The 27,536-nt window shown below is 45.3% G+C and overlaps 2 protein-coding genes across 2 annotated transcripts in view; one reads left to right on the plus strand and one right to left on the minus strand.

Annotated features, from left to right (window-relative positions):
* Nucleotides 1–1,709: 1,709 nt before the first annotated feature.
* CDKN2AIPNL (CDKN2A interacting protein N-terminal like) lies at nt 1,710–7,087 on the minus strand. Its single transcript, XM_005309451.5, has 3 exons — nt 6,808–7,087; nt 5,299–5,398; nt 1,710–3,104 (listed from the first exon to the last, which is right to left on the minus strand). Exons 1-3 carry the CDS (start codon nt 7,029–7,031, stop codon nt 3,093–3,095), a joined length of 336 nt encoding a protein of 111 aa, XP_005309508.2. The 5' UTR covers nt 7,032–7,087; the 3' UTR covers nt 1,710–3,092.
* Nucleotides 7,088–7,198: 111 nt separating this feature from the next.
* The window catches only part of JADE2 (jade family PHD finger 2), a 226,500-nt gene continuing 206,162 nt past the window's right edge, over nt 7,199–27,536 (plus strand). The window contains exons 1-2 of the mRNA XM_065555006.1: nt 7,199–7,389; nt 11,792–11,865. The gene's annotated coding sequence lies outside the window, so the exon portion shown is untranslated. The remainder of the gene's footprint in view (nt 7,390–11,791; nt 11,866–27,536) is intronic.

Here is a 27,536-nt window from a genome sequence, read left to right on the forward strand (position 1 = left end):
ACCTTCACTTATACCATGACTTTGATGCAATGTTATAAATGCAAGAGCATCATAGGTATGTCAACTATTGCGTTAAGAACACAAGCCTGGGAGTCGGTAGATCTGGTTTCTGTTTCCAGCTTTGACAATAGCCCTCTTTGAGGCCTGGTCTACACCAGGAACTTACACCAGCATAGCTGTCTCTCTCAGGGGTGGGAAAAAGCTACACCCCTGACAGACATATCTTTGCCAGCCTAACCCTAGTGTAGACAGCATTAGGTCAACAGAAGAATTCTTCCATCGACCTAGCTACCACCTCTCTGGGAGGTGGATAACTTATGCCAACAGGAGAACTCCTCCTATCAGCATAGGTAGTGTCTACACTGACGCGCTGCAGTGGTGCCACCATAGTGGTTTAAATGTAGACAGATCCTGAGATCTTGACCAAGTCACTTAATCCCCTCAGACTGAGTAGCTTAATTAGCTAATGTCTAAAGCACATTCAGAGCAACAGCTGGAAATCAAAAAAGCACAACATATCCTTCTAAAATGTCTGGTTAATACTGGCAAATCATGACACCGCAGTTGAGTTGAAAGTTTGCTATCCAAAACTGTATTTAACACAGCTGAAAAATACATCAAACTCAGATTTAGGGTACAAGGTGTCAGCACATATGAGAGATTTTTAACCTTTAGAACCAATAGGCTCTAGGTTATCAGTCTTCTTTCTCTCAAACCACAGCACAACCCCCAGCCAGTGATCTATCCCTTCCCCACAAGGAAACTTGACCCTGAACAACCAAATTCTAATATAGACTATTTTATACTGTTACCACACCTTCCATCAGAGAATCTCAAAGCAGTTTACAAACAATGAATTAACCATCTCAATCCCCTTGTCAGATGAGCAAGTACTATCCCCATTTGTGTCTCAGTTTCCCAATCTGTAAGAGACAGGAAGTGACTTTACCTAGTGCTACATGGGAATCTGGATCTCCTGACTTCAAGAACTGTGCTTCAGCCACAATGTCATCCTTCCTCTCCCTCAGCCCAGCACAACCTTTGTGGACATGGACTACAGAGTCCAGCCTCACCAGCTGCCCCTCACTATTCACAATCACTTTACTGACTCAAGTCCAATAGGTTTGCATCAAGTCTCTAGACATAGGAGCTCAGATATAGGGGGTGACATCCTGGCTCCACTGAAATCAGTGGGGCTAGGACTTTAACTTTTCTTTTAAATATGCATTTTGAGATTGTGTGTGTTGATTTAAAACATGAGTTTGAAAACACATTGCCAATATCAACAGTTATTCTATGTAGAAGTGGTGCTACTAACACCAATACCCATGTACTCTGTGTAAACTGATGTATTGTCTTCCCAAGTCTTCAGGCAGCCTGAACATGAAGTTTGAATTCTCATTTATGTCAGTGGGGTGTTAGCTCTGAAAACTACTAATAATTTAAATGTCAGCAGCTAACAACTTCACTGCTGATCAAATGAGCAGAACGATTCAGCTAATGTGCTGATCCCAGAATCCCCAAACTGCCTCCTTTTGCGTATCTAGATTTTAAAAGCCCCAACGCTCCCTACCCCAACATGCAAAATCCTCCAGCTTCCCATTACTTCTATGATACAATTATAGACTGGTCAGTACAGTCTGTGGTATACTGAAAATGCTGGGACAGACAAAATAAATTGAATATCAAAACAACACAAGCTACTGTAGTGATGGTATTCATTTTTATATTTAATGCAATAAAACATTCAGTTTTAAATGTAAATAAAGCTACTGCAGAATGTTCAGTCTGCTGTACCACAAAACCCATTGTTTAGGTCCAGAGCACAAAGGATCTTGACCTCATTTATGAAATGGCTACTGTAACTCCATGGTGATTGGAAGAGGCTTTCCAGAAAGGCAATTTATCAATGGAGGCAATGCTTTTGGTAACTGATCTGATTACTGGTCTGGCACTTATGCTATTTAAGCCTCTGTTCAGATGAAACCTTCAGCATTTCCCCTGACATTTCCCAGAGATTACAAGATACATGTGAACAAATCTATGGCAATTGTTATTCATTTGGAAGATTACTAATCTAAAGCATTCTGGGGCCTTGATTCCAATGGGCTTTGGATCAGATCCTGACAGAACAGCAGTAGATATGTTTTATCTAAATAAAGCTTCAAGAGAGGGAATTCACTTTACATGAAAGGAACATGGTTTTATTGCTAAAATTCAAAAGAGAGTTATCCAGATTTCATGATTGAAATTTTCATTCTAGTGACTGAATGGACAGTTATTAGGCCTTCTAAAGACTTTAAAAATGTGGCATAAAACACTTAAAAATAAAGACTTTTAAAAGAGAGAATATTCTGTGTTACTTTTAGACTCCTAGGGTTCCCCTGCAGTAGAGAGAAACTCTGGGGAAAAGTCATGCAGGCATGCAAAGGGGAAAATCAGCTAATTGGGACATTTGCCATCACCACAGACCCATCTAAGTTGCATATAGGAGAAGGGGAAGAGCAGAGTAATGACCACTTTGTGCACCATGCCCTCCCTTTCTCCTGTTACACAGAATGAAACCTGGGTAACTATAATATTAGTCAATGGTCAAAACACCCTTATAAATTCCCCTTACTTTCAACTGAGAGTGAAGTGTAAGATCCTGTTTTCCTAAGTGGGTGTGTGCTTTGAGGCAAGTATTCCCCATGGCCTCTCATCCTAAATTGGACTCATTGGTCATTACACAGAATTGTACTCAAACAAGAGGGGATGCTGCAGCTCCCCAGTCCGTCCCCCCCCCTTTTCTGGGAGTTATTGCTCTTCCCTGTCTTCATGTGAAAGGGGAAAATACAGTCCATCATATCTTTTTCTTTGCTCTATGAATCAATGAGTTGTAAAATTGTTTAAAAAATCTGATTCTGTCATTTTAAAAAGCTTTGGAAGTGGATGTCCATCATCATAATGGCACAAAGTTTTTAAAAAAATCCTTTCCCTAGGGTACAGCATAGGTAGTCCTTTTAGAAACAGTATGTTCAATTAACACTGGGTCCTCCACATAAACTGATCTTGTATTATGGCAAAAATTTGAGACCTCTTCTTCGCACGTATTAATGTTGATGCTAAAAATAAAGAGAAAACAAGTTATGTATTTGTAATAGGGAAATGCTCATGGTAGTGAAAGCAAATGATACCTGAATTTTTACTCCAGTGAAATAATAGGTAGAAAGAAGATACAAGTACTTGATATCTTGCAACAGAAAATTCTGTAGAATACAACTAGTATCTATTTCTTGTTCTCCATAAGGCAGAGCATATTTAGTTTACATCTGCTGACAATAATCAAAATACTTAAAATAAAATCTTACTCCCCAAACAGTTAGCAATACAGTTACTTGAATAGTTAGATTGTTCTAAATTTAAAATAGCAAAACCCATAGAACAATTTTCAAATTTGGCTGTAGTGCTGAATAAAGTAATTATGGGATCTGAACTTTATTCATTTCTGAATGTAACACTCTGCAACTGTAAAAATACGGCCGCCAAGAAAGTAAAACAAACAACCTGCTCAGCATTCTTTGCCACTGAATGAAAATTTACATTCTGATTTAACCTACTTTTAAACAGCATGAAGAACTCACACTGACTTGTACCTACATTAGCTTTAGAGGATTTCCTTAGCATAATAGAGTACAAGACTTACACAAAACCTACTTTATTACATCCTAGTGTAACTTCTTGTAGAGTTTTCAAGGAATAGTTTTATATAATCCCCATTAAATAAGAATAAAAGTGCATCCCTGTGCACGTGCGCACACACGCACACATACAGAGCTTGGTCTTGAAATTTCAAGTGATTTTGCAAGCAACTAGATTTTAATAATCCAAATTGTTTAGATTGCATTTTAACTCCCTGTAAAGCCCAGAACCAACTTTGGGAGATAAAAGCCGAAGTATTTTCAGCTTAACCATATAAAAATGTCATTTAATAAGATTTGGAACCCCCTCTTCACCTGCTTATATATCCAAAAAGTGTTAAACAACTAAGTGAACAAACAAATCATATACATAATTTTAATGGCTATGTTTTAAAATCCCAGTTATCTCACAGTAACTGCTCACTTAGGAGTTTGCTATCCTAAAAAATGATAAAAATACAGGAGATCTCCAATAATGACACCAAAAATGACCCCCATTTTCAGAATATAACAATTTGGAACCATTTATTCATGAGAAGACACTTTTTGTACTCTCACAGTGCCTCATTTAACACCACCAAAAGTATTTAGAGTCATATTAATAGGCTTTGAGTGTGGAAAATAAAGCTTCCAAAATCAACATGAAGGACAGCTGCATATCTACTTAAGGCCTCTAAATGTTGTCTAAAAGAGAAGCGATTTCAATTGCTTCTCCTCTTGGGAAGCTGTTACCATTATTTGTTTGTTTGTCTTTTCCTAAGGGGGGGGGGGAAGAGAGAGAGAGAGAGAGAGATGCTAAATTGAGTTAAAAAAAACGGAGCCATAATTTAAATTCAATGATTCAAACTCTGCCTGAAAACAACAGGCAGCTGTTTCTATGGCACAGGGGTTTACTAGTTTGTTTTGGGGTTTTAGTACTTGGTTGTCACAGTACTTTCATTTATAGCTCTACTTCTCATCTAGTTGTAAGAGAGATATACAAGCATTCCAGCTCACCCACAACCCAGCCAGATAAGATTAATGCCTTGATCTTGCAAACACCAGCATATGTACTTAACTTTAAGCACATAAGTAGTTCCTAAAGTCAATGGGACTATTTACATGCTTAAAGTTAAGCAGATGCACTAGTGTATCAGGATTGGGGCCTTAATCCTCTGGGAATTAGCTTCTCATCACAGTACTTTTTAGAGTACATAGCACTTGCAAAGCTGGTGATAACAATTCTTCCAGTGAAATACGTAAAAATGAAATTAGTGGTTTCCAATTAGCAGAATGGATAATAAAAATGCTTTTTAATAAATTGTAGAAATATATTTGACCAACATTTCCTTAGTAACAAAAACTGAAAAGCAAATATTGCAAATATGCTAGTAGCTCCACCACCAATGTATAACTGATCCATGTGTAATATTCTTCTGGGATGTTGTTATTAAGAACGCTGTAAGAAGCACAAGAATGAGAGGAGAGAATTTTAGAGTAGTAAAGCAGAACTCTTAGGAACAAGTACTTGGCATACTTTTCTTGAGACTTATTGGTTCTGTACATCGCACAAACCTGGAAATTTGACATAGTATCATCCCCACAAAGCAAATTCTGAAATTCTAAACTGAATAGTTACCTTTTTCATTATTTCATCACGTGTAGTAAAATGTGGTACATCTTCAACTTCAATCCCCTCAGCCATTTCTATTACCTTGTCTAAAAGGTCTTTGCTGTAACTATAATAAAGATAAATGCCTGTGAAAAATTACCGATCCCACATTAAGAAACTGCAGTGCACTGTATTATAAAACTAACCCTCAAATGTCTCAATATGTTCAGATCAGTTATAAAGCTGAATGAAACAGTCATCTCTCAACCTGTGTGGGTCTATCAAAATTTAAATACATATAGTTTTTGTGCACAGGTGTTCCATACTAGTTCTGCAGCAGCACAGTGTTGAAACCAAAGTTATACAACTTAATAACATAACCTTTTGCACATTTACACAGACACAGCAATGCTGGTCATGGTTGTAGGGTTTAGATCAAAAGTTTTCCCTACAGTGTTAGCTTAAGATGTAACTCAAGCATCGCCTCTAACCAGACTTCTGTATATACACACACATCTTCAGCTCAAGTTAAGGGGTGCTTTCAACTTTGGGGTGCATATTGAAATTTAGATCCTACTAACACTGGAGCTCATAATGCAGTGCTAACTCAGCTGTATGCTAATCCAGTCACTTGGTGCTGCAATGTGTTGTTTTGCAATGTGATGCTCTCACTGGAGCTAGGCTAACCTGAGAGGCATTAACTAAATTTAACAAGGCAAGGACCACTAAAAAACCAGAAGTGTTTTGTTGTTGTTTTTTTAATTTGGTGATAACTAATGCGTGTGAGCTATCCCGAGGTAAACACACACTGAAGACAAAAGGTGCTTTAGTTCTACAGCAAGATAAACTCTCCCCCCCTCCTGGAGCTGATCTCAGCAAGTTTGCCTTGATGTGGTAAAACTGAAGTGCCTTCGTGCTGTCTTCACTGTGCGTTTCCCTGGGGGTTGCTCACATACGTTAGTTACCTCCAGGTAAACCCGCCCACCCCTTTTCAGCCGCGACGGGGAGCTCGGAGACGTTCAGACCCAGGAGGCGCGCTGATGGCTGGAGAAGGGAGTGTACAGGGGTCTCTCCGTGTACTAACCTACTGTGTAGGCAGGGGAAGGAGAATGACGGAGGCAGGATAGAGCAGCTGACCCTCTCCCAAGGACTCTCCACCTTAGCCCGGGGGTGGGTTCAGTGGGCTGCCTCTGCCCGCAGAGAGAGCTGGCTGCACTTGGGGGATGGGGGGTGGAACCTCCCTCCAGCTCTCTACAGGTTCGGGATGGGTCACTCACTAGGCCGCACCTGCAACCGAGAGGGGAGGATCACTGGCCTCCCACCTGTAACGGGGGGGCGGCGGGGTCAGGGGCGGATTCACTGCCCCCCCCCCACACACACACCTGCAACGGGGGGTGGGGGCGGCGGCGGGGTCAGGGGCGGATTCACTGCCCCCCCCACACACACCTGCAACGGGGGGGGGGGGGTGGCGGCGGGGTCAGGGGCGGATTCACTGCCCCCCACCTGCAACCGGGGGGGGATTCTCTGGCCCCCCACCTGCAGCCCAGGAAGAGGTGGTTGGCCCACACCATGGAGAGCGAGAGCAGATGGTCGATGCGGCCAGCGGGCCATGGCGCTTCCTCCACCCAGTCCGGGGGCAGGTTCCGCAGGATGAACTCGCGGCGGGCCTGCCAGTGCCTCTCGTTCTCCGAGTAGGAGCGGAACCGCTCAGGAAACTCGGCCTCGGCTTCTTCCACCTCCCCCACCATCCCGGCTACCATTGACCCACAATGCAGCGCGCACCGGAAGTGGCTACCACCGACTCTTCCCCCCCCCCCGCCCGGAAGCGTCAGGCTAGAGCGGCCCAAGCAAGTCCGCTCTGACCTGCACACTCGACTGCGCTGGAAGATCTCGGCCCAGGTGGCTGTGCTTTACCGCAGCCGCCTCCGAGCAGCGGGGCGCAGAGCCCCTCCCCCCACCCGAGCTCGGGCTCATGGGGGGGTACGAGCCCCTTTGCTGAGAGGCCCCCTTGAATTGGGGCCAGCTTACTCCAGACACTATATCCGGGCCCCGCCGCCCGAGCCCTGCGTCCAGCAGACACCGACCCGGCAAAGCCGCCCCGCGAGCGGAAACCGGCAGGTCGGTGGCCGCTGCCCAGGCGGTGCCGGGGAGCGGGGAGGCCCAGCCGAACCTACCCCGGGACCGCTGCGAGCGGAATGCCCGGCCCGGGTCAGGCGCAGGGCTGGGGCCTCCGCAATCCCCGGGCGCTCAGCTTCCCTCCTGGGGGCTCAGCGATAAAACCAAACCGCCCGACCCTGCTCTCCCTTCCTCTGGTTTGACACCTGTAACGGCACTAAAGTCAGGGGCAGGGCTCCTGGTTTACGCGAGTGGGAGAGAACCAGGCCCAAAGATGAACAATCAATGGTCAGATTTCAGGGCAGAAGTAGATTAATAATAAGATGCCTTCAAGAATCCTGCTAGAGCTTGGCTTAAAAACTAGATTAATGACCTGGAATGAGGGTGACCGATGAAAGGGTCAAGTTTGCAGGTCACACACAATTATTTGGGTTGCGCTAAATCAATGGTTCTCAACCTCTTTACCATTGTGGGCCGCAGATGCAATTCTCTCTGTGTTACATCCACACTATATATATATTCACACACTACCTGTTGGCCCTGAGGATGTCACATGGACTGCAGCTGTGGGCTGCAAGCGGCAGGCTGAGAACCCCTGCTCCATACTCAAAAATACTGTGAAGAATGTCAAGACCCTAATAAAGCTAGGAGATTAGATGACATGTTGGCATATGAAATTCACTGCGGGCAAGTGCTTGGTGTGATGTATGTTGGGTCTTACAATTTGAACTATTTATACGTATTGCTGGGTTCTGCATTAATTACTCAATAAAAAAGCCTCTGTGTCACCATGGTTAGCTCATTAAAATTTTTAGTAGTGATCAAAAAGGGATGGATAATTATGGAAAATATTTTAAGGACAATGCAAATTGATGGTGTCCTCTCATCTTGATTGTTGTGTCCGCTTCTAGACACTTCATTTTAAAAAAATCCATGGAAGTTGTCTAGAGAAGGGCAATAAAAATTATTAGAGGTTTGGAAAATCTTCCAAAGGAGAAGCAATGGAAAAGGTCTGTTCAGTTAAGAGAGCAGATTAACGGGGGGTGACACGATAGTCTATAGAGGTATACAAAATAATGAATGGTATAGAGAAAGTAAAATATGTGTTTTTATTTACCCTCTCATAATACAAGATCAACGGGACATCCACTGAAATGAAAAGGCAAACAATTGTAAACAATATAAAAATTTACAGTAAATAGAGATGCTTTAAAATTGTCTCTAGAAAGAAGAGCTCTCGTTTGGTCTTCTTTAAAGTAATAGGTTACTGATGCTGGATTCTTTTTGCATTTACAAAAAATGAATTTAGCGAGGGAGAATGTAATAAACCAAGATGGAATTTTGCTAGTATTAAGAGAAGTTAGTGATCAAGATAGACTTCGATTTTATATCTTCTCTGGGATATGGTTTATTAATAATAAAGAAGTTCATAATACCTTTCCTTTCCATAGACTTCCATATAAAAGTCTGAAATCAGTTTAGAAACATTATTAAATTAATCCTCCCAGCATTCCTGTCATGTAAGTAAGTAGTGTTAGGCCTATTTTACAGATGGAGAAACTGAGTTTGAAGGGCTTGTTCAAGATCAGAGAGGAAGTCTGTAGTGGATCTGTGAATGCAAATGCAAATCTGTAAATATCTCCTGACTCCCAATCCTTGGCTTTGACCATAAAATTGTCTTTCCTCCCAGATTCAGTACAGAATTTTCATAGGAAGAAGTACCAAATATTGAACCACCAACACTCTTGCTCTTGGTTCCCTAGAAATCTTTCATCCAAATGCAGACCTGACCAAAACTTAAGTCCTGATGCTGCAAACACAAACGTGCTTAACTTTACTATTGGGAGCAGTCCCGCTATTATTTCTCACAGTCCTTACTGGGACTATTAGTAAAGTTAAGCATGTGCATAAGTATTTCCAGGATCAAGGCCTTAGGGGGTGGGATGTGATGAAATCACAGTTTGAGATGGCACATCCATAGCTTCTTGTGGGAGCAGGAAGGTTTTGAAATAATAGTCAATGAGTGTCAAACAAATAAATCTTTAGATATTTAGCAATTAGAAGCTCCCTACAAAAATCTGACTGATCCATCAGAATGATACTTAGATAATCTGGGCATCATACAAATGCCTATTAGATAGGATTAGATACATAGATTTTAAAATATTTTTGCAGTGAGCCTGTAATGAAAGCCACTGAGGGTCAGAGAGTGTAGTTCTTGACAAGTGTCCAGTAAGAGGCAGCATAACCCTCTCATGCCTGTTCCACTGTGGATTCAATACTTAAATTGTTATTGAATTGGTTAGGGCACCTGCCTGGGAGGTAGGAGACGGTGGTGCAGTTCCCCTGCTCCAATCACTCATTTGTCCACAGTGGCAAGCTTCAATAAGAAGAATACACATCAGCGTATCCTATAACTCAGTGCTTAGAGCACTTTCCTGAGAGGTGGGAGGCCCCTGTACAAATCCTTTCTCCCTCTCAGGCAGAGGGGGTAACTGAATGTGGGTCTCCCACATCCTAGGTGAGTGCTCTAACCACTGGGGTAAAAGTTATAAGGTGGGCATTCGGACCACCACCTCTTCATCCTCCATCAGCTGGGTTTTGAATGGGACCCAATCCGGTAGGCAGCCTACTGGATTGGGCCTCACACTCAATGAATGCCTACCTTCTTGTGGTTTGTGAATTGCTCAGGGGAATAGGTGGGATATACGAGTTTGGAAGCCCACTGGGAGGCAACAGTGCACGTGCTTCTCTCTAGGCAGGGGGGCCAAGGGAATTTTTACCCTGAAAACTTAGGTGCCAAGTGAGTTTAGGCACCTCCAGGGTTTGACAAGAGTTTTGTGGTTTGCAGTGGAGCCTAAAGCTGGGATTTAGGCACCTAAATCTCAGGTTTAGGCACTTAAATACCTTTATGAATCCCACCGTCAACTCCACAACACTTTGACTATTTAAAGAAAAGTACTGTGGGAGGAAAAGGAGGAAGGAGCTAGACTCAGAAATAGGCAAGAATTAAATAAAAGGCCTTACTCCCAAACATTCCCACTTCTCAAATTATTGTGAACGTAAAGGACAGAGCAGTTCTTTTTAAAACAGAATATACGCTGCACTATGAACTTCAGTCTGACTTCTCTTAGTGAAGATGGGTACTGGAGGTTTGGGGAAGGCTCTTTGAGCTGGATGGTATGGAATTTTGAAAAGCTCTAGCAAGTTTGGATACAAGTATTCAAGATGACATTCAAACTTTGGACTATTCCCCCCCACCCTCCAATGTTCCTCTTGCACCTTGAGTCTCTGTCAAATCACAGTTATCATGAGCTGAGAACACCCCCCCCCCCAACTTTAGATGATCTGTCATAACAGTTGTAATTAACATCAAAAAGTTATGGAAATTGCTATATTCTCCAGAGATTTTCCATCATTCTTCTATGTTTCTGCAGTACCAATAAAGATTTTAAAACAGGCTGTCTTCTGTGTTTAGAACTATCCTGCCAATGATAATTAATATTCCAGTTCCCCATGTCTGTGTCAATCTCTTATTTATATTTGTGATAGTTTGGCATTTCTAAGTCAGGTTCTGTGAAAGCTCTATCCTGTTTCAAAGTAAGAATAAGACTCTTAAAAATAAATTATGCTCTTCTGTGTCCCAAATGGGGCAAATTGTTTTCCTTTTCCTTTCTGACTGCTCTTCCAAGGTATGCAGCATGCTTTTTGTTGGCCAGTGAGAAGGCCAGTAAAATAAATAAAATACTTTTGTCAATTCCAGCATGGAATTTTACAGTCTGGAATTTGATAATGTATAATGAATTATTCCTGCCTATAAACACAGCAATGTCAAGAAGAGCTGTTGCACACAGGAGTTGGTGGGCTGGTGGGGCCATTGATTGGAATTCAGGATATCTGGGGTTCTAATCTTGATGCAGCCACTAACTACTGTGATCTTGGGCAAGTCATGTAACTGCTTCATGCCTCAGTTTCCCTATCTGTAAAATGGAGTAATGAATCTTAAACTCAGGATGTTAAAGGGGTGTTAACTGTGTCTGGTCCAGCTTGAGTAATTGTGACAACTACCATCTTGGATGACACACTGGGGACCTGTAAAGTTAAAAGCATGAACTACTATATCTTGAGCTAAAGTGCTGTAGCTGATGCTGTAACATGCTCCTATCTTCTGTGAACTGGGCACAGAGGGAGACTTGTAGATACGCACACCAGTGAATTACATACTGCTTCCTCTGATTAACCAGATCTCATCCTGAGCATATGAATAGTTCAAATCTGATATGATGACTTCTATTTTGGTCAGTATGTCCACAAAGCCATTCAAAAATTCCATTAAAGGTTTTAGAAGCATTACATTAGGTAATGAATGTTTTATTGACTTAATATTTCTTTTGTTTTCATTCAGATCTCATTGGGTATGGAGAGAAGACCATAGGGTTGGGACTGTGGCCAGAGTTCAATCATTCAAGCAGATGTCTGGTAAATGCTAAGTATTATTATTTGATGTTATGGTGGGAGTAGAGTTTGAGGAGTTTAGACTTTGAAATACAGCCCTTTCATATTTATGGAGGGGCTGCCTTGTCTTTTGTTACTAAACAAAAAAGAAAATAGAAATGCCATCTCTTTTGAATTAATTATGAGTGACACAGCTCTTCCAAAAATCTGTTTACACATTACTGACCTTGTGATGTGCTGGTGAGAGATTTTCTTTAATCATCTCTAGCTTTCAGATTAGGTCCAACTTCACTTAAAAAGGCTGCTTACTTTACTTGTTGAATGGGTCACTGCACGGCCTATTCAAGTGTTTTTATTGTGCTAGTTTCCCCTGAAACCCATTAACTATTTTGTAAACTGAACATTTGATGCTTGTGAAAGTTGCTTTACTGATATCCTTGGAGCCTGAAATTTATTGTCTACAGAGATCTTTAAAGTGATCTTGTGGAATTCAGGTATTTGTGGTTAAATGCTATGGACCTCATGCTGTTCCTAAGTGAAATCTAAAGGAGTTTGCCAATGGGAAATTCAGTGAGAGTAAGAGCAGGACATTTATTCACTGGGGAAGGACAGGAGTAGATAAGTCATATCTAGGTGAATTTGTTGTTGTTGCTGTTTCTTGTTTGCACGTGTGTGTGTATGTTTTTGCTTGGGTTGTTCTGTATTTTAAACAAAGAGAACAGAAGAGATTGAAAGCATTCAAATTAAGATGAATCTGCATGACACTTATTGCAGGGCAGTGTCTTGAGGGGACAAATGCAGCGTCTTCTCTGTTTGATTTATGGCCAATGTCTTTCCCTGAAGTGTCTGTGACATTTCAGGAGGCCACTGAATATCCCTCCTGGGTGCTAAAGGTCAGCAGTGATACAGTCACTACCTCTTTCTGAGAGTTGGGTGCCAGGGGTGTTCTCAAGCAGGTAAGATCTCTAGTCAAGAAATGGATCCATAATTATGATGATTTCACCAGCTAGCTCTCAGGTAACACTGAATCTCCTGGCTTTTGGATAGATAATCAAGCAGGTCCTGGTAAAGCAGTTATGGTAATATCTGCAGTCTTCAGACTCCCTTCCCCAGGCTACCACAGGTTATGTTTGGACCCAGCTTCTGGTTCAACACATATACAAAGCTGTGAGGATGGTTAGTAAGGAAAAATGGGATAAAGTGTATAGGTTATACAGATGACAGTCAGCTGTATAACTCCATTGTAGATGAGTCAGTGTCTACAGGAGGTTGGGGTTTGGCTGAGGTCTAGCTGGCTGAGGTGTAATCCAGATAGGAGAGATGTTAGTAGGTTGGGGAAAGTCACAGAAAGAATTGGCTATAAATGAATCCTCCCTCAGTTAGTGATGATTGAAGCTGGTATTTGTGAAACAGGTTTGCAATGGAGGGATTTTGGTAGACCCATTTTGCTGCTGAATGTGGTGAAATGCTTAGTAAGAAGAATGTGACTTTTTGGTTTGGATGCATATTGTGCTACACCTATTCGTGACGGTCATTGGTTCCCATGATGCTTTCATGAAGGTGTTTTGTTGACTACTCTATTTTAACCTGCTTGTGCAGCACCACAAACACTGGGTGGAAGGAGTGTGCATTTGAAATATTACTATAGTTGTAAATTCTTTGTACATTTAGAAGCTTCTCTGAACAAATTTTACTGTTAATATGGTATACAGCCTCTAGTTCTATAGTGACCATAGTTCTTCCTTCACCATGACCTAAAAGTGAAAGTTCTGCTGTTACATGTGACCTTTGGGTGCCTTGCCTGTGTATTTATGGCAGGGGTGGGCAAACTTTTTGGGCCGAGGGCCACATCTGAGTGGGGAAATTGTATGTAGGGCCGGGGTGCAGGAGGGAGTGCGGGGTGTGGGAGAGGGTGCGATGTGCAGGAAGGGGCTCAGGGCAAGGGATTGGGGCAGAGGAGGGGTGTGGGCTGTATGAGGGGGCTCAGGGCAGGGGGTTGGGGTGCAGAGTGCAGGAGGGGGCTCAGGGTAGGGGTGCAGGAGGGGTGCAGACTGTGGGAGGGGGCTCAGGGCAGGGGGTTGGGGGGCAGGGTACAGGAGGAGTTCGGGGTCCAGCCTGGCACCGCTTACCTCAAGCGGCTCTGGGGTGGCAGCGGTGTGCACTGGGGCCAGGGCAGGCTCCCTTCCTGCCCTGTCCCCAGCCCCGCGCCACTCCTGGAAGCGCTGCAGCCCCTGGGAAGGGTGGGGGGGGCGGAGGGCTCCGCGTGTGCTGCCCTTGCCGCGCCTCCAGGTACCTCCCCTGAAGCTCCCATTGGCCACAGTTCCCCGTTCCCGGCCAATGTGAGCTGCGGGGGGTGGTAGCTGGAGGCAACACATGGAGCCCTCTGCCCCCCTGCCCGGGGTCCGCAAGGGCGTGGTGCCAGCAGTGCCGCTGGCCGTAGTTTGCCCACCCCTGGTTTATGGTTTAGCACAGGGGTAGGCAAACTTTCAGAAGTGGTGTGCCGAGTCTTCATTTATTCACTCTAATTTAAGGTTTCGCGTGCCGGTAATACATTTTAACGTTTTTAGAAGGTCTCTTTCTATAAGTCTATATTGTATAACTAAACTATTGTATGTAAAGTAAACAAGGTTTTCAAAATGTTTAAGAAGCGTCATTTAAAATTAAATTAAAATGCTGATCTTACACCACCAGCCTGCTCAGCTCGCTGCCAGCCTGGGGTTCTGTTCACCTAGGCTGGCAGCGGGCTGAGTAGGGCCTGCGGCCGGGACCCCAGACCTGGGGGTGGGTGTTTCAGGGGTCAGGGCAGAGGGCTGGGGTGTGTGTGGGGGGTGTAGGGCAGAAGGCTGGGTGTGTGTTGCGGTGGGGGGTTCAGGGCAGAAGGCTGTGTGTGTGTGTGGGGTTCAGGGCAGAGGGCTGGGGCTGTGGGGGTGCAGGGCAGAAGGCTGGGTATGTGTTGGGGTGTGGGGGGTTCAGGGCAGAGGTCTGGGTGTGTGTGTGGGTGCAGGGCAGAAGGCTGGGTGTGTGTTGGGGTGGGGGGGGTTCAGGGCAGAGGGCTGGGGGCATGGGGGTGCAGGGCAGAAGGCTGAGCGTGGGGGGGTTCAGGGTAGAGGGCTGGGGGTATGGGGGTGCAGGGCAGAAGGCTGTGTGTGTGTTGGGGATCAGGGCAGAGGGCTGGGGTGCTCGGCTCGTGGGGATGCTCCCAGCCCCCTGCCCTGAGTGTCTCATGGCAGGGGGCTGGAAGGGATATGCCCTGTTCCACCCCCTTCCCCGAGGCTCCGTCCCTACCTCTCTCTGCCTCCTCTACGGAGCTGTGTGCACGGTGACGCTCTTCCCCCTCCCCCTTGCTAGGGCCATCAGCTGATTGGCCAGGGACGGAGAGGAGGCGGGGCAGGAAAGCACCACGCTGGGGGAAGAAGTGGGGGACAGGGGAAGCTTGGCTGCTGCAGAACCAAGCTTCTGCCTCCTGCCCCCGCAGGGGAGAGCGGGGGGGGGGAGGGGTTGAGGGCCGGGACTGCATCAGGGGAGATGAGTGCCACTCAAAATCGGCTCGCGTGCCGTGGGTTGCCGACCCCTGATTGAGCATAATTGACTTACGGTCCAATCCTAGAGTTCTTGCACAAGCAAAACTCCCATTGACTTTAATCAAGGCCTAAACATTGTATCACATGATGCTTGTAGCAGGGTCAGCTGCCTCCTGAGCACTCCCTTACAGCTAGAAGTCACTCTGCAGGACCCTGCTTCTGTTCCTCTCTTCAAGGACCCTTACTACCTCACACAGTCCAGAGGTAATTAAAACATTCCCCTTCTGGGGTCCAATTTATTTAGTCCTTACACACTGGGCTTCCAGATCCTAACTCCAGTTCAATGTGTTTCTCCACTTAGGTAGGGCGTCCCCAGCCCTACTTCCTAGACCTGGGTCACAATTCAGAATCACTCCCAGGCTTTACCTGGTTTGAATTAAGACTCCTGGCTCTGACTTCTTAATTCCCCTACTGTCTAGGTCTTTCTTGTAGGCAGGGCTGGCTCCAGGGTTTTGGCCGCTCCAAGCAGCCAAAAAAAAAAAAAAAAGCCGCGATCGCAATCTGCGGCGGCAGTTCGGTGGAAGGTCCTTCGCTCCGAGCGGGAGTGAGGAACCTTCCGCCGAATTGCCGCCGAATAGCTGGACCTGCCGCCCGTCTCCGGAGTGGCCGCCCCAAGCACCTGCTTGCCAAGCTGGTGCCTGGAGCCGGCCCTGCTTGTAGGAGACTCCCTCTTCTATTTCCTGCTGCCCTTTATAGGGGAATCAGTTTTCATCCATCAGGCCCAATCAAGGCTGCTAAAGTGGCACAGGTGGGCTGGAGCAGTGCCTTCAGTAATCGGCGTTGGCTGGCCCCAGGCCCCTAGCTCTTAAATGGGAAGCCATCCAGTTACAATACTGAATATTGTACTTCTAATGGAGATCTTAAGGTGAAATCCTGGCTCCACTGAAGTCAGTAGAATCGTTGCCATTGAGTAGGGCCAGGATTTTACCCATATTGAAGATCTTCCTTTTTTTGGCCCACAGTGAGATTTCTCTTGTTCCTTTTATAGTGCTTTTTGACATTCACTCCCTGATGTAGAGGATGATTAGAAATTATAATTTCATAGTCACTTTTTAAATATTTTCCCCTTGAGGACCTTCTAAAATGACTCCTAGGGGAAATTCTTCATATAGATTTTGCTATTTATGTATAAATAAATCTGAATGTGGTTAGGCTTTGAATGTTCTGGATTGCTTGCTGTTTTCTTTGTAAAGCTGTATGAGTCTAGAGAGAGAACATGACTTTAATTTAAAATGGAGCTAGACTTTACTATTGCAGGGGACTTCTTGTTGTAGCTGTCTCCCTTGACACGTGCATTAGTAATATCAATAGGATCAAAGAGTTCTGATTATTGCAGTTTTACAGCAGGCTGGAACCTACTTTTCAGTGTCTGACACTGGGTTCCCTCACTGCCTGTTTCATAGCGAGGCCAAAATCCTGTTCACATTTTCGTTTATTATTACTATTTTAATATTTTATTTTATTACCATAGTGCCTATGAGCTTTAGTCATGGACCAGGACCCCACTTTTATGTGCTTTACAAACACAGAACAAAAAGATGGTTCCTGTTCCAAAGAGCTTACAGTCTCCGTGTAAGACTAGAGACATTTAGATGGAGAGATGGGGGAATACAAGGAGACTACTGGTCAGCATGATAGTGGTCTCACTAGGGACTTCATTACTGCTAATCTATTTTTTACGTGAAAGGTGCTCAGATATTACAGTGATGTGCAACAGTATGAAGCCTTAATATAAATAGATTTATTGTGACCATTTTTTACTTTGAATTAAAAAACGAGGAAGTTAGGCACATACGAGCAAAAGACCAAATTGGCTCCAATTCATGTCTCAGAGCTCCAAGAACTCATGACACACAGTATAATTTGCCTCTAGAAGGACAAAAGATTAATGTTTCATTTCCTTTTGTTCAAATACATATTTATCTGTCACCTGGATCCAAATATGCCAACATAAATATATACTTTATATGCCTATATCTAAACAACAGTTATACATTGTCATTACAATATTATGCATAAGGCATTTTTATTGAATTGCTCTCAAGCATTATCATGGTAGCTTGAAAATGATCCTCAAAACGTTTTCAGCTCTAAAATGGTTTAACAGTGTTGAGAATTGAAGGAGACTCCAACTGTTGCTTGCTTTTAGCATTCCCCAGATATTCTGCTTACGCAGCAGGTAGGTAAAAGGGATGCATTGTTACCTGCATGATCAATAACAACTCCCTTGCATATGTACTTCAAAGAGGCAGTACCCCTAACTACTACAGTTATGTCTGCCATACTGTATTGCAGGTACTAATGTCACAGCATCTATTTATGGTCTGGGTGAACAAGTATGGATCTTGCTAATTTCCTGCATTTGCTTTTTAAGAAGAATCAGATCCCCAGTGTTCATCTCAAGTCCTTTTGTCACTGACTTCAGTGGGAGTGAGATGGGGCTCATAATAATTTTGATCAGCAGAACACAGCTAAGTCAGCGCACAAATCCACAACTTTGCCCCAGGCATCAAGCAATAGCTGTGTGCAAAAATATGTTTGTGCATGATGTGCACCGTTATAATAGCAATATTAATTATGAGCAAGGACAGTCAACATTAATGGAGAGTTTGGTCTATGAATCTATGAGTATGGTAAATAATTAAGGGGACTGGTCACTGATACAGAACGATTTGGATTGGTTGGTAAGCTGGGTGCAAGCAAACAATATGTATTTTAGTACAGCTAAAAGTAAAAGACAGACATTTTGACAAAAATAGCAGGCCAACCGGTGCTCAAAAGTAATTACACTAAAACAAACATCCTTGAAACCCAAATGTTAAGCAGTAACATCATATTAGAAGGCAAAAATATCAAGAAAATAGAACAGTTCTTCTTCGAGTGCTTGTTCATGTCAATTCCAATCAGGTGCGTGCATGCGGTGTGCACGACAGCCGGAAGATTTTCCCCCTAGCAGTATCCGTAGGATCGGCCTGTGTGTCCCCTGGAGTCATGCCCTCATGGCGCTCAGTATAATGCCCTGACGACCCAACCTCCCTTCAGTTCCTCCTTACCGCCTGTGATGGCTAGCTGGAACTCCCCGTTGCTCTTGTCTCAGCAAGCGCATGGTTTGCAGTGTCGTGTGTGTATATAGTTAGATTCAGTAGTAGTTTAGTTAGTATACATAGTTCTCTCATAAGTTTCCTTTGGGGTTCCCCCCGCCCAATGTTTTCCCCAGCTCCGGGGTATGCCTTGTCCCCAGGCTTTAAGCCATGCTCAAACTGCGGCAGGTTTATGCTGAGAAATGACCTGCACATTTTGTGCTTGAAGTGTCTCAGGGAGGGTCACCTTAGGGACCATTGTAAAATCTGTAGAGGGTTTCGCCCCAGGACCCTCAAGGACAGAGAACAGCGCCTCCGAGTTCTGCTTATGGAGGCAGTGCTTCCGCCTCAGTCAGACCCCAGCCTCTAAGGACCCTTAGCACCGCCACGGCTCCGCGCACAGGTCCCAGGCATTGGTCAGGTACCGGTCTCACTACCCTGTGCCCCACAAAAGAAAGAAGGCCGACAGAGGGCGCTCCCCGAACAGGTCTAAAGAGTGAGGTGGCTATGAGGAGGAGTTCCTGGTTGCAGGTCTCTGGCCCCCTGTACGAGGTGCAGCAGGCAATCCAGGATCTCCCCTTTCAGGGTCAGTTTTTGTTTTCCTAGAAGACTGACCCTCGTCTGCACACCCTCAAGGACTCTCGAGCCACCTTGAAGTCCCTGGGCCTCCACACCCCTGCAACTCAATCGAGGCACTTTAGATCCCAGCCCCCTCAGAGAAATTATCAACCTCAGAGTAGGCAGGACGGGTCGCGTAGGAGAAATAGGAACTCAAGGAAGAGACCTCACCCCTCTTCTGGCCAGTCTAAACCCTCCTCAGGCCCAAAACTGGCCTTTTGAAGATGTGCCCAGGGGCAGACACACCAGTACAAAGGATGGATCCATCCTGCTGTACCTTTTTGTCCCATCTGTCCCCTTTCTACCATGCATGGGCCCATAGTACATCAGACCTCTGAGTACTCTGCACGGTAAAGAGGGGATATTCACTCCAATCCTCTGCCCTCCCGCCCTTCCAGCCCCCATTCCCCATCCCTCTTCAGGGACCCTTCTCATGAGCAACTCCTCACACAGGAGGTGCAATCGCTCCTCTTGCTGGGGGCAGTGGAAGAAGTTCCTCAGGAATAGAAGGGCAAGGGCTTCTATTCCCGGTATTTCCTAATACCGAAAGCCAAAGGCGGGCTCAGGCCCATTCTAGACCTGCAAGAGCTCAACAAGTTCGTGAAGAAACTGAAGTTTCACATGGTCTCCTTGGCCTCCATCATCCCTTCCTTGGATCCAGGGGACTGGTATGCTGCCTTCGACTTGAAGGACGTGTACTTTCATATAGCAATCACACAGTCCCACAGAAAATACCTCAGGTTTGTGGTGCACAACAACCACTTCCAGTTCACAGTCCTTCTGTTCGGCCTGTCAGCGGTGCCTCGAGTATTTACCAAATGCCTGGCAGTCGTGGCCGCATTTCTGCGCAGGTGCTGGGTACAGGTGTTCCCATACCTCGATGACTGGCTGATCAAGGGCCGCTCCAGGGCTCAAGTGGAGGTGCAAATTGGATTTATCATTGCAACGTTCAATGAACAGGGCCTTCTCCTGAACGCGGGGAAGTCAACTCTGTCCCTGGTTCAGAGGATAGAGTTCATAGGGGCAGTGCTGGGCTCAACCCAGGCCAGGGCATACCTACCGGAATTGAGGTTCCGGGCCTTGGGTGACATCATTCGGAGTCTCAGGCAGTTCCCTACCACCACAGCAAGGAATTGCCTCAAACTCCTGGGACACATGTCCGCTTGTCCCTATGTGGTGCAACACACCAGGCTCAGACTTCGGCCGCTCCAATCATGGCTAGCCTCAGTGTATCGGCTGGTCAGGGACAGTTTGGACAGGGTTGTGATTTCGCCTCACCCGGTCCTTAACTCCTTTCTGTGATGGCTCTATCCATAGCTAGTGTCTGCAGGAGTCCCCTTCGTCAGCCGCCAGCCGACTCTCTCCTTGGTTACGGACGCATTGGACTTGGGGTGGGGGGCACACCTGGGAGACCTCAGGACACAAGGTCGCTGGTCTCAGGCGGAGCTCACTCTCCACATCAACGTCAGGGAGCTGAGAGCGGTACGCCTGGCATGGCAGACTTTCCGAGCCCACTTAAGTGGGAGATGTGTATCAGTGATGACAGACAACACCACGGCGATGTTCTATATCAACAAACAGGGGCATGTATGCTCCTCTCCCCTGTGCCAGGAAGCCCTCATGCTGTGGGACTTTTGTTTAGAGCAGTCAATACAGTTGCAAGCATCGTACCTCCCTGGGGTACAGAACGAGTTAGCGGATTATCTCAGCAGGTTGTTCCACGGACACAGGTGGTCCAGACATTGCAAACTCCATTTTCCATCAGCGGGGGTTTCCCCAGGTAGACTCCTTTGCCATACGGCACAACAGGAAGTGTCAGCAGTTCTGCTCCTTCCTGAATCAAAGCCTGGGCTCCATAGCAGATGCATTCCTCCTTCCCTGGGAAGGCCGTCTCCTATACGCGTTCCCGCCTACCCCTCTTGTTCACAAGGGGCTCCTCAAGATATAGAGGGATCGAGTGGTGGTAATTTTGATAGCCCCAGCCTGGTCCCACCAACATTGGTACATATTGTTCCTAGAGACGTCCGTGGAAGCCCCAGTCATTTGCTGCTCTTCCCGGACTTGATAACTCAGGATCACGGCCATCTCCAGCACCCGAACCTTGAGTTGTTGCACCTCACGGTGTGGAAGGTCCATGCCTAAACCCGGTGGAGCTTTCCTGCTCAGACCAGGTTAGACAAGTTCTCCTTGGCAGTAGGAAACCCTCCACTTACCTTGCCAAGTGGAAGAGATTCTCAATTTGGTCAGCACAGCATCGTTTGTCCCCGATGCTCACCTCTATTCCACTCATATTGGACTACCTTCTCCATCGCAAGCAGCAGGGACTATCCATGTCATCAATAAGGGTTCACTTGGTTGCCATCTCTGCCTTCCATCCAGGCGTAGAGGGCCGGTCAGTCTTCATCAACCCTATGGTCAACCGTTTCCTCAAAGGTCTCGAAAGGTATCCACAATTTCGACAGCCGGTCCTGGCCTGGGACCTCAGCCTGGTCTTTTCCAGACTGATGGGGCCGCCTTTTGAATTGCTAACGACATGCTTCCTGCTCTACCTCTTGTACAAGGTCACATTTCTGGTAGCGATAACCTCAGCCAGGAGGGTGTCTGAGCTCAGGGCCTTACCGTCAGAGCTTCCTTACACGATGTTCTGTAAATACATGGTTCAGCTCAGGCCCTACCTGGCTTTCCTCCCGAAGGTTGTCTCCCATTTCCACATGAGCCAGGACATCTTCCTCCCAGTGTTCTATCCTAAGCCGCACTCAAGCGTCTGGGAGCAGAGGCTTCACTCGTTGGATGTCCACAGAATGTTAGTCTTTTACATCAAGAGAACAAGGTCGTTCCGAAAGCCTGTGCAACTTTTCATGGCTGTGGCAGACAGAATGAAAGGTCTTCCAGTCTCTTCTCAATGAATTTCGTTGCGGATCACATCCTGCATCCGAGAATGTTACAAACTGGCAGAGATGCCTGCCCGTCTGCTCATTGCGCAGGCTTCTTCAGCAGTGTTACTGGCGCAGGTTCCCATCCAGGAATATGCAGAGCGGTGACGTGGTCCTCCATACACACTTTCACCGCGCATTATGCGATTACCCAGCAGGCCAGAGACGATATGGCCTTTGGTAGAACGGTGCTCCAATTGGTGGACAACTCCGACCCTGCCTCCGTAACTTAAGCTTGGGAGTCACCTGATTGGAATTGACATGAACAAGCACTCGAAGAAAAAACGGTTACTCACCTTCTCGTAACTGTTGTTCTTCGAGATGTGTTGTTCATGTCCATTCCAATACTCACCCTTTTGCCCCGCTGTCGGAGTAGCTGGCAAAAAGGAACTGAAGGGGTGTCAGGTCAGCAGGGCACTTTATTGAGCACCATGAGGGGCGCCCCGGCTGACCTTACGGATACTGCTAGGGGAAAAATCTTCCGGCTGTTGTGCATGTGGCACGCACACACACCTGATTGGAATGGACATGAACAACACATCTCAAAGAGCAACAGTTACGAGAAGGTGAGTAACCATTTTTTCATCTACCCGGGCAGCACCATATTAGCCAAAGTGTACCTCAAGAAGGAAGTGATATCAACAATAGGAAAGGTATCTGCTGCATTCAGTAAACTCCGGAACATATGGACATCAGAATTTTACAGCACCAGAACAAAACTGACAATTTTAAATTCAAACAATCTCGGTACTAACATATGGCTGTGTGCAGGGGTAAACAAACCCTACACTAGGCAACAGGGTTAAGGAGCTGCCCTGAGCTCAGCCAGCTCTGTCCCACCATGCCTGCAAGAGATGCACAGACCGGAGGAGGAGTTAAAAGGGAGAAGAACAGCTCACTTGTAGGCAGGTCAGGGAAAAGAAGGGACCTTTGTCTTGCAGCCCCAGAAGAAAGGACTCAGGGAAGGCAGGATCTCTCTTATCCACAACTGCCTGAAGGTCCCTCCCTGAGGGAAGGGAAGACCTGCTTTAGATAGACCTTGAGAGGGAGACATTTCCCCCTCTCATATGCTAACCCAGTTTATTTGTGTTGATTTCCTGTGTTTTGTTTATGGACCCCTGAAGGAGAGAGACTTGGAACTGACCTGGCTGGAGGGCCAAGGCATGAGAGGAAGCAGCCACTGCCCCAAGAGGGAGAGAGTGACAGTGTCCCTTCCGGGCACGAACTGGTGTCACACAGTGAGCTGACCTCCTTCACACTTTCCTGTACGGACTGCAAACTGTGGACAATAGTGGGGTGGTAGGAAGTGGCCCAGGGAAGGCAGCCCTAAGGCACTCCTGGGTGTCAGACCCTTTTGTTGCTCTCATAGGGCCTTGAGCTGGAGCCCGGTGGAGTGGGAAGGCCTCAGCTCCCCTACCAAAAACCTCTCTGTAGGTCAAAGGGCCTAAGCACTGACCATGAGCAATGCTCCCCATGATTTAGTTGGTGTTGGTCCTGCTTTGAGCAGGGGATTGGACTAGATGACCTCCTGAGGTCTCTTCCAACCCTAATATTCTATGAGTGCAGACCATCACAGGCTGCAAGAGCTGGAGAGCTACTAAAATTTTAGAAAAACTAGGCACCTTCAAAAATAAGTGCCTCCAGAAAATGTTGGGCATTGATTGGAAAGACTATTCATCATCAACATCAAAGATACCTGAAAAATGACCAACGAGCACTCGTTTTTACCAGCATCAGAAGGAAGCACTGGACACGTTTGGGGCATGTACGCTTGATGTCAACACAGTCTCCCACATGAAGCTGTCAAGGGAAACCAACTGGTGTAAAGAAAAGAGGGCACCCAAGGGAAACCTTAAGACGACTTATCAGCAGTAAGGTTAGAATAGTTGATCTCAACACCACACAGCAAATGGAGGCAGCAGCAAATGAAAGAGGAGAATGGACGAGACTGGTTTTCTCCTGGTTCGCCAACATTGGCATGGGAACGATGTTAGGGAAAAAAAAGTAACAAAGAATGTGGGCATACTTACAAGATGGGGGACGCTATCCTGGGAAGCACTGACTTTGAAAAAGATTTGGGGGTCATGGTTGATACTCAGCTGAACATGAGCTCCCAGTGTGATGCAGTGGCCAAAAGAGCTAATGCAATCCTTGAATGCATAAACAAGGGAATCTTGAGTAGGAATAACGAGATTATTTTACTTCTGTATCTGACGCTGGTGTGACCACTACTGAATACTGTGTCCATTCTGGTGTCCATAATTCAAGAAGGGTGTTGATTCATTGGAAAGGGTTCAAAGAAGAGCCAGGAGAATGATTAAAAGATTAGAAAACATGCCTTATAGTGATAGACTCAAGCAGCCCAATCTATTTAACTTAACAAAGAGAAGGTTTAGGGGTGACTTGATTACAGACTAACGTACCTGCCTGGGGAACAAATATTTGATAATGGGCTTTTCAGTCTAATAGAAAAAGGCATAACAATCCAAGGGCTGGGAGTTGAAGCTCGACAAATTCAGACTGGAAATGAGGTGTACATTTTTAACAATGAGGGCAGTTAACCATTGGAACAATTTATCCAGGGTTGTGGTGGATTCTGCATCACTGACCATTTTTAAATCATGACTGGATGTTTTTCTAAAAGATCTGCTCTAGGGATTATTTTGGGAAAGTTCTATGGCCTGTGTTATACAGAAGGTCAGACTGGATGATCACAATGGTCCCTTCTGGCCTTGGCATCTATGCATCTATGAATTGCAAAGCACAAAGTGAGTCATTACATAGCTAACACCTTACTGAACCGTCTTCCCTGCTGACTGCACAGTACAGATAATTTTTACCTTCATTTTTAAAGACATAAGAGTGTTTCAACTATATGAATGATCAAAAGAATATTTTACTGTGTGCACAATCAGAACTTGCAGCCTATGAAACATTCCTTCAAACGAATGAAATATCAAGACCTGATGGGTATATCCAACCTCACTGAATAAGCATGTTAGCTGGAGGTTTCTAGTACAAACAGTCTAGTGGTGAGATACGTACATTAGAAATACCATGATATAAATTTGATAGCTAGATTAGGACTCCTATTACTGTAATTTAGGGAATCATAACAAATCTTGAAAATTAACACCCTATTAATATGAGTCGGGGGAGGTGAAGGGGAATCTGCATTTTTTTTAGTGTTATTGTTTTACTCTGTGTCCCAAGATAACTGAGCATGTTGCTTTATGTTGTTAACAATATTCTTGCGGTCCATGGAGCAAAGGAGAAAAATAAAAGTAATTTTTTTTAAACTCAAAATCTTAGATTGTAGAGAATTGCATAAGAAGACAATAGATCCTTGGAACTCACCAATTTTACACTCCGAGATGATGTTTTCATTGCAGTCTTACTGTTCTTTATTGTTTGTGTGTGTGCATTTTATTCCAGTCTTTTTCACATTCTTTTGATTCTCAGTATATCTATTAAAATGATACAGATTCTCTCTGCTACGTTAAGTGGTTAGGAGCTCTGAGACCTTAGACGGTAATTACACTGCTTCAAATGTCAAGTTCTTCAAAAGCATATTATTTTTCATGATATAAACCTAAGCAGCTTAGGTGATAAAAACCTAAGTAGCTTAATAGCTGCACGATGCCATATAATAGACTGGGAATGTCCCCACACAGGGAATCTGATAGGAGAAATCTGATGGTGGCAGCTTTAACAAACATGAGGACAGTTAAATAAAGTGGGTATGTGATGAGCTCAGAATAGGTGAGTTGATGATTTTCTATTTATAGACTCACTGAGAGGCTCAGTGACAGGAACTCCAGACAGGGACACTATTTGCTGCTGTATGGATATTATTCCTTTCTAGACTTGCAAACAAAATGGAATTCATGATTCATATATAAGTTCTGTTTGAGGGGGGAAAAAAACAGTTCTGAGTCTATGAAGCACACAGGTGCCTCCCAAGCAAGAACTCTGCTCTTTGACAAGAGCCTGAAAACACAACAGAAACCCTATTTTGTTTAAAAAAAAAAAAACGATGTTGTGCCTCCTTCCACCTCTCAGCAAAATGGGCCCTTTCACACCATGCAGCCCCATTGCATTATTATGGGGCCTAAATCAGGGAAGAATTTGGCTCAACTTTTTTACTGAAAATCCCCCTCTGCTGACCAAATTTGGAACAAGACTTACTGAAGAACCCAAATGCAAGAAGCTTTGTTTTCTCTTCTTAATGGACTTAATGGCAGGAGCCAGCAAACAGAGCTGTAGACAGGGGAGTTTGAGTGGGAGTTCTGTTGGAGGAGAAGGGAGGAGGCATGCCTATGTTCCTTAGGAGCAGTGAGTGAGTTTTTGTGTGTGTTGTGTGTTTTTTCTGTTTTGTGTGTGGGGCCTGGGGAGGGGGGAGAGGGGTGTTCCTGTTCCTGTTCCATTTGCAGAGGCTGGTAGGGAGCAGTGTGCTGTGAGAGAAGCACAGCCCTGGTTAGGGGGTGGGGCTGCCCTGATTGGGGGTCCTCCTATAAATGCAGCCAAACAATGAGTCAGCAGCACAGGAGCCAGCCAACAGATCTGCAAAAAGGGAGTTTGTAAGTGGAGTTCGGGGGAGGGGGGGTATGTAGTGTTTGTTTGACTTTTATTTTATTTTTTTGTTTGGGGTTTTTTTGTTTTTCCTTGACAGGACTTTCGGTGGGAACCTATCAAGGGAGATTATGCCAGGCTGGGGAAGATGATTAAAGAAATGGAGGCTCAGGTGATCTTCAGTGGGATTCTACCTGTCCCTGGAGGAGGAGAATGAAGGCAAAACAAACTTATGATGATCAACAGATGGCTCGGGCAGTGATTGTATAAGGAGGGCTTGGGGATGTTTGACCACTGGATGGCATTCATGGACGGAGGACTGTTCTCGGGGGATGGACTCCACCTGAGTAGGGAGGGAAGAGACTTTTGAGATGGAGGTTGGCACAACTCATTAAAAGAGCTTTAAACTAGGAATTCAGGGGAGACTGTTGGGAGATGCTCATGTAATCTTCATGCCCAATTCTAGTACTGAGCGAGAGGAAAATCAAGTAAGAAAGGTTACAGCAATGGACAAAGGAACAGCAGTGGGTAGGAGAATGGATATTAAGGGGAAAGAGCTTTATTGGTATCTGCACTAACAGTCAGGTAGGCAATACTGGCAGTAGAATGACTGTACCCAGTTGGGTGAGGAATGTGGGCGAAGCTAAGCAGAAACAATTAAGATGTTTGTACACCAATGCAAGGAACCTGGGTAACAAGATAGAAGAACTAGAACTACTGGTGCAGGAAGTGAAACCAGATGATATAAGTATAAGAGAAACATGGTGGAATAGTAGTCGTGACTGGAGTACAGCTATTGAAGGGTATGTGCTGTTCAGGAAAGATCGAAATAAAGGTAAAGGTGGTGAAGTAGCACTGTATATTAATGATAAAGTAGACTACAAAAAAATTAGAAGTAATGGAATGGATAA

Source organism: Chrysemys picta, chromosome 8 (genome assembly GCF_011386835.1).
Source record: "Chrysemys picta bellii isolate R12L10 chromosome 8, ASM1138683v2, whole genome shotgun sequence".
Classification (NCBI taxonomy): Eukaryota; Metazoa; Chordata; order Testudines; family Emydidae; genus Chrysemys; species Chrysemys picta.